Source organism: Mus caroli, unplaced genomic scaffold, assembly GCF_978045245.1.
Source record: "Mus caroli unplaced genomic scaffold, Mus_caroli_1 scaffold_17, whole genome shotgun sequence".
Classification (NCBI taxonomy): Eukaryota; Metazoa; Chordata; class Mammalia; order Rodentia; family Muridae; genus Mus; species Mus caroli.
This window is the reverse complement of record NW_028227272.1, coordinates 53593119-53607785: the sequence shown is the minus strand read 5'-3', so window position 1 is coordinate 53607785 and position 14667 is coordinate 53593119. Positions and strand designations below refer to the sequence as shown.

Below are 14667 nucleotides of genomic sequence, written 5' to 3'. Positions count from 1 at the left end.
TTATCTTTACTGTGGACTACTGAGTACTGAGTAGACTCATAGGTTCTGTAGAACACGTGCAAAGCAAGATAATGGGGGTAGAGGGTGATATCTACAGGAGCTGTAGAGAGGCTTAATGGTTGGTATCTTCAGGAGCCGCAGAGAGACATATAACTAAGTAATGTGAAATACAGATAATGGTAAGGCATTTTTGTGAAAGAAAAATCCCCTAACCCAGATAGATAGGAATCAGACAATAAGCAGAGAATGTAAAGACTAAAGACTAAAAACGAAGGGAAGGACTAAAAGGCTGTTACCTAATGTTGTCACGGATGCCTTGGTTCTCGTAATTACAGGTTCAATGTCCGTAGTAGTAACTGACCAAAAGCAATACATGACAGAAATTAAGAAATTAAGAAATATACAAAGTAACTCATCTTAAAGGCGATACATTTTAAGCCTGTTATTTTTTTTCTTAAGTGGTGTAAGAGAGAGTTTATTTCACAGATATTTTGAGTGACCATGGGCCAGAAACACATATTTAGATTACCCTAAATTCCATGCTTCAATGTGGAAACAGTTTCATGAAGTTTGTATAGTTTTATAGAACAAAGAAAGTCATAAATCAAGGCAAATTTCAAATACATTGGTGGGTACATTAGAAAGGCAGGTATAGCAAGATGGAGGAAGATTTTCTATAGGTCTAATAAGCTATCTAATAATATTCTTAATTTTTGAATTGGTAGAAGTCACAGAATGTTAGTTCTGACACAGATGTGATCAAGCAATGTAAGATAGCTATGTTCAAAAGCATTTTTAAAGTCTAGGGAAACTCTATTACTGCCAGGAGCTGGCTGGATTCTCTGCCCACTTATACTGTAAGACACTTACACAATTTTTACCCAGAATGGCTGTGAAGTTACCGAGAGTATTTCCCTGTATTTGACCGTCTGATTCTACCTATTCTGACACTGTTGCTGTACAGTCATATGATGTGGTATACTAACTTTTTCTGAAAATGGCTATGGAGGCTTCTTTTATATTTCAAACATCTTCACCACCATTATTTTTGATGGTTGCTAGAATCGGAAATGTATCGTCAACTGTACTGTTTCCTGAAGATCTGTGACAAGCACACAGATGTAAACCGAAGGCCTTCTGTTTGTAGTAAATGTGTTGCTTGCTATGTTTCTGTGTTTACTTATCTCAAATGGATAGTTTACATGCAATTATCCAGTATATGAATAGATATGGAAGACTGGCAGTATTGCTCAGCAAAGGATCCTTCATGTAGCACAAATAAAAACTCAGTTTCAATACTCAGCCCCCCCCAACTGAAAGAATAAAGATAATTCAGATTAGAAGGGAAATTATACAACTTTTTTTATCTTAGTATATGTGATTTCTATAAATGAAATACATTTTCATAGACCAGAAATGAAGAATTATAATTCTGGTATTAAATCAGTATCTCTTTGTATTTTTCTTTTCATTAGATCTAGGAGATTTCATGTAAGTTTCGATTTTATCATAATCTAAAGTCCTCTAAGCATTAGTATAGAGATTGACTTTCCCTGATTGTTCAGGAAACCAAAGCATGAAGCTGGATGAAAAGGCAGCAGGGATCAGCATCCAAATTAATGATACACAGAAATGATGAAGGAAGCTAGGACAAGGTGATGAAGTCATTGTTAGAACTTTTCACAAGATGAGTATCTCAGCAGAAAGGTCCACTCACATTTGAATATTGTGGAACCCAGGAAGAAAGGACAGTTATCAGAACTGATGAGCCATTATCAAAAGCTCCAACCAACTTTATGGTCTCACACACATGCAAGAAAAGCTTCAGGAAGTCCCTACTTTGAAGGATGGATGGACAGAGTCCTCTGGATTTTGGCAGTATTAGGTGCTGCACGCAATCTGTTTGACTCTGAAGGTCAAAGGAAGGACAATGTCCAGGTGCTTTTAGCTGATCAGATGCAAGAATGCCTAGCATCGTGTTAAAAATGGCCTCTGCCAAATATAGCAAGTAACAAATAGGACAAGTCTAGATGGTGATGAAAGTGAACGTACAGATGATGAGAGAGATGAGAGGCAAACTCTCAGGGAAACATGAGCTAGGAAGACATGTGTTACCTATAGCTAGGGTGGGGGCTTCACTTCCAAATGTGACCGGTTCATGGGCTGCAACATCAAACATAAGAGACAGATGAAGAGAAAACAACCTTAAGTACTTGTGATATTTAGTTCACAGATAAAGAGCACAGTTTATTCTGGCTTGATGCACACTGCTTTCTTGATGGGCTTAATTTATAATGAGGAGATCTCTTAGTAAATGAGAGTTTTATACTGGTTGGATTCTTAGGAGAAGTTTTCAGTTGTAAACAGAATTTTCAAAACTGTTATGTAAGTTTTTTTTTTTAATGTTGTAGAAAACCACCCAGTTACCATTTAAAATATCAGCAAGTAGTTCAAAGGAAGCCAAGTCCTATGTGGTAAGTCTCTCAGTTGTGCCCATTACACAGGAGCACATATTCCCTCCAGTGTGCAGTATCTAAAAATAGCTAGCAAAGTCACTTTAAGTTGTCAGAGGTGCAGAAAAGTTCAACTTCTGTTCATTATAAACCCAGAAAGGCCTAAAAATGGTTTTTTATAGTATATGGGATATATAAGACTATCAGGTATAGAATGTTATTTCCTATACGCAGTGTGAGTACTTTCAGAAGACAAAGAACCAAATGACAGTGCTCTATTGTAATATTAGTTTCATATAGAAACCCTTTCAGTAGTGATGTTTCCAAATATTAAAGTGTGTTAAACTAGGACAGTGGGAACTATGTTTACTCGGTTTAGTTGGTGGCATATCAGGTGTGGCTTTGGGTTTATGAAGCAATTGCTTCCCAGGGTATTACCATGAGTTAAGCTGGGGATGTGGAAATCAGTGTCACAAGCATACTCTTTTTCCATGTCCATGCTAAGGCATTGAAAATGTAAGGCAGAAAAGCACCTGGGCAGCTGGGGCGCAGGGTCTGCTGACACTCGCCAGCTACCCACAACACCCGCCACAGGATCTTAAGACTTCTGGTGAGTGGAGCACAGCTTCTGCTCCAATCCAATTGCGCAGGACCTGAGACTGCATTAGTTAGGGAAGCAGAAACCGGCCTGAGTAGGACCACAGGCCTCATCCGGCTGGATCAGCGCCTGGGTAGCGGGAGCACAGGGTTGCCTGACACCTGCCATCTACCCACGACCCCCGCCGCAGGATTTTGGGACTGCTGGTGAGTGGAACACAGCTTCTGCTCCAATCCAATTGCGCGGGACCTGAGACTGCATTAGTTAGGGAAGTAGAAACCGGCCTGAGTAAGGCCACAGGCCTCACCCGGCCGGATCAGCGCCAGGGTAGCGGGAGCGCAGGGTTGCCTGACACCCGCCAGCTACCCACGACCCCCGCCGCAGGATTTTGGGACTGCTGGTGAGTGGAACACAGCTTCTGCTCCAATCCAATTGCGCAGGACCTGAGACTGCATTAGTTAGGGAAGCAGAAACCGGCCTGAGTAGGGCCACAGGCCTCACCCGGCCGGATCAGCGCCAGGGTAGCGGGAGCGCAGGGTTGCCTGACACCCGCCAACTACCCAAGACCCCCGCTGCAGGATTTTGGGACTGCTGGTGAGTGGAACACAGCTTCTGCTCCAGTCCAATCACGCGGGACCTGAGACTGCTCTGGTTGGGGAGAGAGAAATCCGGCCTACATAGGGCCACAACCCTCTTCCGGTCAGAAAAGCACCTGGGCAGCTGGGGCGCAGGGTCAGCTGACACTCACCAGCTACCCACAACACCCACCACAGGATCTTAAGACTTCTGGAGAGTGGAACACAGCTTCTGCTCCAATCCAATTGCACGCGGGACCAGAGACTACATTAGTTAGGGAAGCAGAAAAACGGCCTGAGTAGGACCACAGGCCTCTTCCGGCTGGACCAGCACCGGGGTACCATCAGCTACCCACGACCCCCGCCGCAGGATTTAGAGACTGCTGGTGAGTGGAACACAGCTTCTGCTCCAATCTTTAAATAGTGACAACGATAACAACTAACCCCAGAGATTACCAGATGGCGAAAGGTAAACGTAATAATCTTACTAACAGGAACCAAGACCACTCACCATCATCAGAACCCAGCACCCCCACTTCGCCCAGTCCAGGGCACCCCAACACACCGGAAAAGCTAGACACGGATTTAAAAGCATATCTCCTGATGATGATAGAGGACTTCAAGAAGGACTTTAATAACACACTTAAAGAAATGCAGGAGAACACTGATAAAAAGGCAGAAGACAATAAAGAGGAAGCACAAAAATCCCTTAAAGAATTGCAGGAGAACACTGCTAAAGAGTTACAAATCCTTAAAGAAAAACATGATAACATAATCAAACAGGTAGAAGTCCTTACAGAAAAACAGGAAAACACATCCAAACAGATGATGGAAATGAACAAAACCATACTAGACCTAAAAAGGGAAGTAGACACAATAAAGAAAACCCAAAATGAGGCAACACTGGAGATAGAAACCCTAGGAAAGAAATCTGGAACCATAGATACGAGCATCAGCAACAGAATACAAGAGATGGAAGAGAGAATCTCAGGTGCAGAAGATTCCATAGAGAACATCGGCACAACAATCAAGGAAAATGTAAAATGCAAAAAGATCCTAACTCAAAACATCCAAGAAATACAGGACATAATGAGAAGACCAAACCTACGGATAATAGGAGTGGATGAGAATGAAGATTTTCAACTCAAAGGACCAGCAAACATCTTCAACAAAATTATAGAAGAAAACTTCCCAAATCTAAAGAAAGAGATGCCCATGAACATACAAGAAGCCTACAGAACTCCAAATAGACTGGACCAGAAAAGAAATACCTCCCGACACATAATAATCAGAGCAACAAATGCTCTAAATAAAGATAGAATACTAAAAGCAGTAAGAGAAAAAGGCCAAGTAACATATAAAGGCAAGCCTATCAGAATTACACCAGACTTTTCACCAGAGACTATGAAAGCCAGAAGATCCTGGACGGATGTTATACAGACACTAAAAGAACACAAATTCCAGCCCAGGCTACTATACCCAGCCAAACTCTCAATTAACATAGATGGAGAAACCAAAGTATTCCACGACAAAACCAAATTCACACATTATCTCTCCACGAATCCAGCCCTTCAAAGGATAATAACAGAAAAAAACCAATACAAGGACAGGAACCACGCCCTAGAAACAACAAGAAGGTAATCCCTCAACAAACCTAAAAGAAGACAGCCACAAGAACAAAATGCCAACTTTAACATCAAAAATAACAGGAAACAACAATTACTTTTCCTTAATATCTCTTAATATCAATGGACTCAACTCCCCGATAAAAAGACATAGACTAACAAACTGGCTACACAAACAAGACCCAACATTTTGCTGCTTACAGGAAACTCATCTCAGAGAAAAGGATAGACACTACCTCAGAATGAAAGGCTGGAAAACAATTTTCCAAGCAAATGGCATGAAGAAACAAGCTGGAGTAGCCATTCTAATATCTGATAAGATTGACTTCCAACCCAAAGTCATTAAAAAAGACAGGGAGGGACACTTCATACTCATCAAAGGTAAAATCCTCCAAGAGGAACTATCAATCCTGAATATCTATGCTCCAAATACAAAGGCAGCCACATTCATTAAAGAAACTTTAGTAAAGCTCAAAGCACACATTGCACCTCATACAATAATAGTGGGAGACTTCAACACACCACTTTCACCAATGGACAGATCATGGAAACAGAAACTAAACAGGGACACAGTGAAACTAACAGAAATTATGAATCAAATGGATCTGGCAGATATCTACAGAACATTCTATCCTAAAACAAAAGGATATACCTTCTTCTCAGCACCTCATGGTACCTTCTCCAAAATTGACCACATAATTGGTCACAAAACAGGCCTCAACAGATATAAAAATATTGAAATTGTCCCATGCATCCTATCAGATCACCATGGACTAAGGCTGATCTTCAATAACAAAATAAATAATAGAAAGCCAACCTTCACGTGGAAACTGAACAACACTCTTCTCAATGATACCTTGGTCAAGGAAGGAATAAAGAAAGAAATTAAGGACTTTTTAGAGTTCAATGAAAATGAAGCCACAACATACCCAAACTTATGGGACGCAATGAAAGCATTTTTAAGAGGAAAACTCATAGCTCTGAGTGCCTCCAAAAGGAAACTAGAGAGAGCACACATTAGCAGCTTGACAACACACCTAAAAGCACTAGAACAAAAGGAAGCAAATTCACCCAAGAGGAGTAGACGGCAGGAAATAATCAAACTCAGGGGTGAAATCAACCAAGTGGAAACAAGAAAAACTATTCAAAGAATCAACCAATCAAGGAGCTGGTTCTTTGAGAAAATCAACAAGATAGATAAACCCTTAGCCAGACTCACTAGAGGGCACAGGGAAAGCATCCTAATTAACAAAATCAGAAATGAAAAAGGAGACATAACAACAGATCCTGAAGACATCCAAAACACCATCAGATCCTTCTACCAAAGGCTATACTCAACAAAACTGGAGAACCTGGATGAAATGGACAAGTTCCTAGACAGATACCAGGTACCAAAGCTGAATCAAGATCAGGTTAATGATCTAAACAGCCCTATATCCCCCAAAGAAATAGAAGCAGTCATTAATAGTCTTCCAACTAAAAAAAGCCCAGGACCAGATGGGTTTAGTGCAGAGTTCTATCAGACCTTCAAAGAAGATCTAATCCCAGTTCTTCACAAACTATTCCACAAAATAGAAACAGAAGGTACTCTACCCAACTCATTCTATGAAGCCACAATTACTCTGATACCTAAACCACAAAAAGACCCAACAAAGATAGAAAACTTCAGACCAATATCCCTTATGAATATTGATGCAAAAATCCTCAATAAAGTTCTTGCTAACCGAATCCAAGAACACATCAAAACAATCATCCATCCTGACCAAGTAGGTTTCATCCCAGGGATGCAGGGATGGTTCAATATACGGAAATCCATCAACGTAATCCAGTATATAAACAAACTCAAAGACAAAAACCACATGGTCATCTCCTTAGATGCGGAAAAAGCATTTGACAAGATCCAACACCCATTCATGATAAAAGTCTTGGAAAGATCAGGAATTCAAGGCCCATACCTAAACATGATAAAAGCAATCTACAGCAAACCAGTAGCCAACATCAAAGTAAATGGTGAGAAGCTTGAAGCAATCCCTCTAAAATCAGGGACTAGACAAGGCTGTCCACTTTCTCCATACCTATTCAACATTGTACTTGAAGTCCTAGCCAGAGCAATTCGACAACAAAAGGAGATCAAAGGGATACAAATTGGAAAAGATGAAGTCAAAATATCACTTTTTGCAGATGATATGATAGTATATATAAGTGACCCTAAAAATTCCACCAGAGAACTCCTAAGCCTGATAAACAGCTTCGGTGAAGTAGCTGGATATAAAATTAACTCAAACAAATCAATGGCCTTTCTCTACACAAAGAATAAACAGGCTGAGAAAGAAATTAGGGAAACAACACCCTTCTCAATAGTCACAAATAATATAAAATATCTTGGCGTGACTCTAACTAAGGAAGTGAAAGATCTGTATAATAAAAACTTCAAGTCTCTGAAGAAAGAAATTATAGAAGATCTCAGAAGATGGAAAGATCTCCCATGCTCATGGATTGGCAGGATCAACATTGTAAAAATGGCTATCTTGCCAAAAGCAATCTACAGATTCAATGCAATCCCCATCAAAATTCCAAATCAATTCTTCAACGAATTAGAAAGTGCAATCTGCAAATTCATCTGGAATAACAAAAAACCTAGGATAGCAAAAACTCTCCTCAAGGATAAAAGAACCTCTGGTGGAATCACCATGCCGGACCTAAAGCTCTACTACAGAGCAATTGTGATAAAAACTGCATGGTACTGGTATAGTGACAGACAAATAGACCAATGGAATAGAATTGAAGACCCAGAAATGAATCCACACACCTATGGTCACTTGATCTTCGACAAGGGAGCTAAAAACATCCAGTGGAAGAAAGACAGCATTTTCAACAAATGGTGCTGGCACAACTGGTTGTTAACATGTAGAAGAATGCGAATCGATCCATTCCTATCTCCTTGTACTAAGGTCAAGTCTAAGTGGATCAAGGAACTTCACATAAAACCAGAGACACTGAAACTTATAGAGGAGAAAGTGGGGAAAAGCCTTGAAGATATGGGCACAGGGGAAAAATTCCTGAATAGAACAGTAATGGCTTGTGCTGTAAGATCGAGAATTGACAAGAGGGACCTCATGAAACTACAAAGCTTCTGCAAGGCTAAAGACACCATCAATAAGACAAAAAAACCACCAACAGTTTGGGAAAGGATCTTCACCTATCCTAAATCAGATAAGGGACTAACATCCAATATATATAAAGAACTCAAGAAGGTGGACTCCAGAAAGTCAAATAACCCCATTAAAAAATGGGGCTCAGAACTGAACAAAGAATTCTCACCTGAGGAATACCGAATGGCAGAGAAGCACCTGAAAAAATGTTCAACATCCTTAATCATCAGGGAAATGCAAATCAAAACAACCCTGAGATTCCACCTCACACCAGTCAGAATGGCTAAGATCAAAAATTCAGGTGACAGCAGATGCTGGCGAGGATGTGGAGAAAGTGGAACACTCCTCCATTGTTGGTGGGATTGCAAGCTTGTACAACCACTCTGGAAATCAGTCTGGCGGTTCCTCAGAAAATTGGACATAGTACTACCGGAGGATCCAGCAATACCTCTCCTGGGCATATACCCAGAAGATGTCCCAACCGGTAAAAAGGACACATGCTCCACTATGTTCATAGCAGCCCTATTTATAATAGCCAGAAGCTGGAAAGAACCCAGATGTCCCTCAACAGAGGAATGGATACAGAAATTATGGTACATTTACACAATGGAGTACTACTCAGCTATTAAAAAGAATGAATTTATGAAATTCCTAGCCAAATGGATGGACCTGGAGGGCATCATCTTGAGTGAAGTAACACAATCACAAAAGATCTCACACAATATGTATTCATTCATAAGTGGATATTAGCCCAAAACTTAGGATACCCAAGATATAAGATACAATTTGATAAACGCATGAAACTCAAGAAGAATGAAGACCAAAGTGTGGACATTGTGCACCTTCTTAGAATTGGGAACAAAACACCCAGGGAAGGAGTTACAGAGACAAAGTTCGTAGCTGTGATGAAAGGATGGACCATTTAGAGACTGCTGTATCCAGGGATCCGTCCCATAATCAGCTTCTAAACGCTGGCACCATTGCATACACTAGTAAGATCTTGCTGAAAGGACCCAAATATAGCTGTCTCTTGTGAGACGATGCTGGGGCCTAGCAAACACAGGAGTGGATGTTCACAGTCAGCTATTGGATGTATCACAGGGCTCCCAATGGAGAAGCTAGAGAAAGTACCCAAGGAGCTAAAGGGATCTGCAACCCTATTGTTGGAACAACATGATGTACTAACCAGAACCCTGGAGCTCTTGTCTCTAGCTGCATATGTATCGAAAGATGGCCTAGTCGGCCATCACTGGAAAGAGAGGCCCATTGGACTTGCAAACTTTATATGCCCCAATATAGGGGAATGCCAGGGCCAAAAGAATGGGAATGGGTGGGTAGGGAAGTGGGGGGCGCTATGGGGGACTTTTGGGATAGTATTGGAAATGTAATTGAGGAAAATATGTAATAAAAATATTTAAAAAAAAATAATAATTTGGAGTAGGAAATACCGTAGTTTAGTAATGGGATGGAGATGTGCATATACCCATGAGCTGTATGTCCCCTTTTATAGAATTGCTTTATCTGACTGTCAGAATAAAATGTACTTGAATCTCAAAAAAAAAAAAAAAAAAAAAAAGAAAATGTAAGGCATTAATTACCAGGCTTGACTTGGGGTACCTCTGGCCTGCGTGTGGCTTTAGGTTTCTGAGGTGGTTTGGGAACTAGAAGAGAAGGTATTAAAATTAGCATAATGGTCACAGTTGTGACTGTCAAAATAAAGGTTGTATAAGCTGAGAAACACTCTGTGTAGACTCAATTCAAATGTAAAAGTAGTCCCTGGAACGGTGGAAATCATGTTCAGTTTAGCTCTTCGTTTGTACCATTCGTTTCCCATGGAAGAACAATCTTAAAATGCCCAAAATGTGTCTTTGCGTCAAAGTATTAACCATCATAGGATTTTCTTCTTGAATACACCATTTAAGGACTAAGTGTATCATTTCTATCACTTTGCTTTGCTTTTGGTACAAAACAGTAAGATAGGGAATTTTAAAGTTGCTCAAGAAGAAACCTGGAAAATTACCCATAAACATCTGCTATTAACACAAGAAATAGTGACACATGGCTAACGATTTGGGGGAATTTCTTAAAATGATCAGAGACAAACTGAATTCTGAGAAGTTAAACAATTATAGTCACAGTATTCCCACTAAAAATAGTAACAGTTATCCTGGAACATTGAATGGTCTCAAGTTGCAAAGACAAACAAACCACCAGTTTTACGCTGGACCCTAGATCACAATCAGCCTATAGTATGCAAACATACTAAAAACATTCACTAATGGGAAATGAAACTGGAAAAATGTCTGCCATTTGTTTAGTCCAAGCAGACTACAGACATCTGTGAGGAAAAACAGATGGCTCTCTGAACACCAGGACATGTGACTGAAGCACAGAGGGTCAGCAGAGAACAGGGAAGCTGTGCGTAAGACCACAGAGCTTCCCTACCCCAGCATAGCAGATTATACCGGAAGATTTCTCCAGGTTCTGGCCTCTTCCCGCCCACACCAGAAATAAAGGAAAGTATGGTTTATGGGGTGAGAGAACTTCAGCCATGCACGGGTTGGAGACCATGAGAAGAAAGAGTGACAAGACAGAGAGGATGCAGAATTACCAATTTTGGGTACCAAGATCTCCGGTGTCACAGTGGCAGATTCAAGAGCTATGGAAGCAAAACACCAAGAACACTAATTATACCATGGAGTGGCATCCTAAGGCAGAAGCTGTACACAGTCTCCCGTTTTCCTGAATATAACTCTCCTTTGGCTTCTCCTAGCCAATCCGCTCTTGCTTTCCCATACCTCAGCAGTCCTCCACGTGAATCAGCTGTAAGACTCTAAAGATTCTTGCTTTAATAATCCACTTGGTGGGCCAGCTTTTCACATTGTATACTTACTAATTGCAAGTAAAGACATAGGTGCATCATTTATAACACGAACGCCGAGAGTAGATATAAAGATCTCAAGTATACCAACCAACCATATCGTTTCCTAAAGCCCAGCTGTTTGGGGGGGTAGAAGCCACATCATTGCATCTATGGTAACCGGAACCTAACCAGAACCCTAAATGTCACATTTACCAGGTTTGGACTTGGGTACTTCTGGACTACGTGTGGTTTTAGGACGGCGGAGGCGGTGGCGACCTGGTTTTTTGGTCTCGCGTGGAGCTAAAAAAGGGAAAATTTCTAGTTAGCAGAGAAAGGTTAATGCTAGAAATTGAGAGTAAAGGTTACATGTAGTTTAGTCACATATTTTAACCTCTTGTTCAATCTGGACACATTCTGTTTTGCCACTTTTTTTTTCTTGTTGGAATGCTTTGATTTCTCCAGAGGTGTCCAAGGAGTGCCCCCATTCCTTTTTTTTTTTTTTTTTTTTTTTTTTAAAACCCTTGTCCTAATTTGGCTTTCTGTTGAGGTGTAAAATGTAGACCAAAAGCAATTTGGTGAAGATTTGACTCACATTTCCAAGTCCCAACCTATCACTCAAGGAAGCCACAGCAGGAATTCAAACAGGGACAGAGGCAGGCTCCTAGGAGGGATGCTGCTTACTGGCTTGCCCCCTGCAGTTTGTTCTGTTTGCCTTTCTTTGTTTGCCTTAATTTATTTTTTTGTCCCAGGTACTTTGTCATTTTCTATCATTATCATTACATAAAATGTGGAGTTTAGTTAGTTTGGTTTTTTAATGTTATTTTGTGCTCATTCTCTCTCTCTCTCTCTCTTGCTCTCTCGCTCGCTCGCTCGCTCTTCCTTTTATCCCTTTCTCTTTATAGTTTGCCTATTCTTCCACTTTGAGACAGACATTGAAAAATCTCAAAATGAGTGTGCAGTGTAGAGGAGATGGTCACATGAAAGTTTTGAAGCTATACTATCAGAAGGAACATGAGGAAGATTGATTTTTCAGAAGCACTAAGAATTAAAATTAAAATTTGGCTTAATATTATAAAACAGAAGGGTTTTTTTTTCTACTTAGCATTAAAGAAACCCACATGTAAATAATAGGGCAAAAAAAATGTTGAATTTCAAAATTATGTCAAGGGAAACTTTTTTTTAAAAATGAGACATATTTATAGGAAAGTGAAATTTATAGGTATTTATAGGTAGTGAAAGATTTTATTTATAGGTAGTGAAAGATTAAAAAAATTTTTAAGAATAATCAAGAATACAAAAGCTAGTGGAAGAAGGGCGTGGTGGTGCACGCCTTTAATCCCAGCACTTGGGAGGCAGAGGCATTCGGATTTCTAGTTCGAGGCCAACCTGGACTACAAAGTGAGTTCCAGGACAGCCAGGGCTATACAGAGAAACCCTGTCTCAAAAAACAAAAACAAAAACAAACAAACAAACAAACAAAGCTAGTAGACACTGATATATTATTACTCTATGAACATGAATCTAAAGGAGTGACCCTCAGTAATTGCACGACCAACCAACATTATTACTGACATTTTCTCCGGGCTCTAGATCCTGAAACCACATGCAAAATTACCAAGGGGGAAATCAAGTCAAAGGAAAAATGAATGCAGAATGGACTAAAATGTGGGATATGCTCAATTTTTAACTTTCTAGCTTGAGCAAATTATAAGTGGTGAAATTTTATGCACATGAGATTTCTACTGAAATCAATTCCTGAGGTTTTAGACAAAATGAATAAAAATGTAGCCAGCTAAAGTCTGGAGAAAGAAGTGGAAAAAGGGCAGAGGCCTGGGCCTCTGGAAGCTGTGGATGTAATCCGCCAAGCAGGAGCTTTGGTTGTGAAGGAAAGTGTGTGTAACGGGCTAGCGTGGCAGCAGGATGGGGCTGTTCTTTGGTTGGTTTGGATTTGCTTTGTTTTTTTTTTTTTTTTTTCTCTTTTGAAGAAAAAGAAGCTATCAGTGTTAGCTTTGTTGTTACTTTCTCTTTTTTCTTTTTCCCTGACTCCTAATAGATTATCTGGTGACACATGAGAATTTTCAGATCTGGAACAATCATCTCGCTTTTCAAGAAAGTCTGCAAATGATAGCGGTTTTTGAAAAGGGAGAGGGGTGGGAAACACCTCCCAAAGGGAAGCACAACTATGCCTGTGGATGCCAGGAGTCTCCACTGGAAATAACAGGTTAGAAGCAGCTAAGGAAAATCTCCTTGAATATGATAGGTCACATCCAAGGCTGTATGGCTTTCATGGGTGTCCCAGAGCCTCTGTTCAGCCAAGCCCAGGCACAGGGTCAATGTTCTTGCAAAAACAGCTGCAAAAAAAGGACCTATCTGAAGAACAATTAAGTATTTTTCAAGTGAAGCAAATCTAAGGGCAAAAGTTGAGCACAAAACGTGATACAGGCCGTTCTTCCACTTTGATTCAAGGAAGCATCTTTACCCTTTGTTGACTGGGCAGATGATCGAGTCTCAGGTTCCGGGGCTGCAATGAAAGCAAGTAGCGTTAGAGCAGTGCTGAGGGGGTCACCTAAGGCAGAAACTACACAGTCTTTACCACAAGACACATTCACTCACTCCTTGACGAAGGCCTAGGCAATTCCAGCTTAGGATACCGAGGTTTACTCCCCTTGCATCCGTTGCATAAACCCCAGCAAAAGAGTTAAGAGCTCTCATTTGTCCTGCCATCTTTGCTGTGGCTCTTACTATAAATGTCTGATGGCTGTCTCAGGGGTGTTCTGAAGTTCTTGCCACCTGCCATTTCGTTTCCCACAGAGCAGCCATGTTCAACCCAGGAAGTGAGAAGAAGGCAATGTCCCATTCTCTAATGCCTGCACTCTGTTAGTTTTGAATGATATCCAGCTTGGCTGGACCTCATGTTCTTTCATAAAAGATAAGAAATTTTAGTGTAAAAGGGCCACATGTGTTCATATGGTACTGCCCGTGGTTATGAGTACATATTGCCAGTAAACAAAATCCAAGTATGGTCTCAGGTTTCATGAACCACTTAACAAATAAAATAACATCTGATGATAAATAACAAACCCTCCGATGGCCAAATGAGAAGTGAGAAATCTATATTTTGCTGACGATAGTTGGGTGGCATTTATTATTTCTGAGGGGGGGGGGGGAGAACAACAGGTCCTTTCCAGTAGTTTTTGTATTCTTCTACTCAATAAAAAGAAATTTCTTTCAAGACGATAATTAAAATTAGCTGTATTTTTCAAGCATGGGGTAGGGGGATTAGAACTTCTTTTATTTCCTATAAAAAGAAATTAATCAATTTGGCACCTATCAGCTTTCATTACAACATAAACTATCTGTCTATTTATACAGCTCAGATAGCAGTTTGTCTGAGTTAACCC

General features: G+C 40.4%; 1 protein-coding gene across 7 annotated transcripts in view; it reads right to left on the bottom strand.

Moving 5' to 3' along the window:
- The window catches only part of Abi3bp (ABI family member 3 binding protein), a 217080-nt gene that overhangs the window by 71365 nt on the left and 131048 nt on the right, over nucleotides 1-14667 (bottom strand). For 2 of the 7 annotated variants that reach the window (XM_085832334.1, XM_085832336.1), the window contains exons 19-20: nucleotides 13746-13787; nucleotides 11480-11566 (exon numbers count right to left, since the gene is read on the bottom strand). The exons of 3 other annotated variants lie outside the window; for them this stretch is intronic. In XM_085832334.1, coding sequence (XP_085688460.1) covers nucleotides 11480-11566; nucleotides 13746-13787 — 129 coding nt within the window. Of the gene's footprint in view, nucleotides 1-296; nucleotides 357-10001; nucleotides 10065-11014; nucleotides 11063-11479; nucleotides 11567-13745; nucleotides 13788-14667 lie in introns of all 7 variants that reach the window. 2 more of the 7 variants (XM_085832338.1, XM_085832335.1) reach the window with 2 other exon arrangements.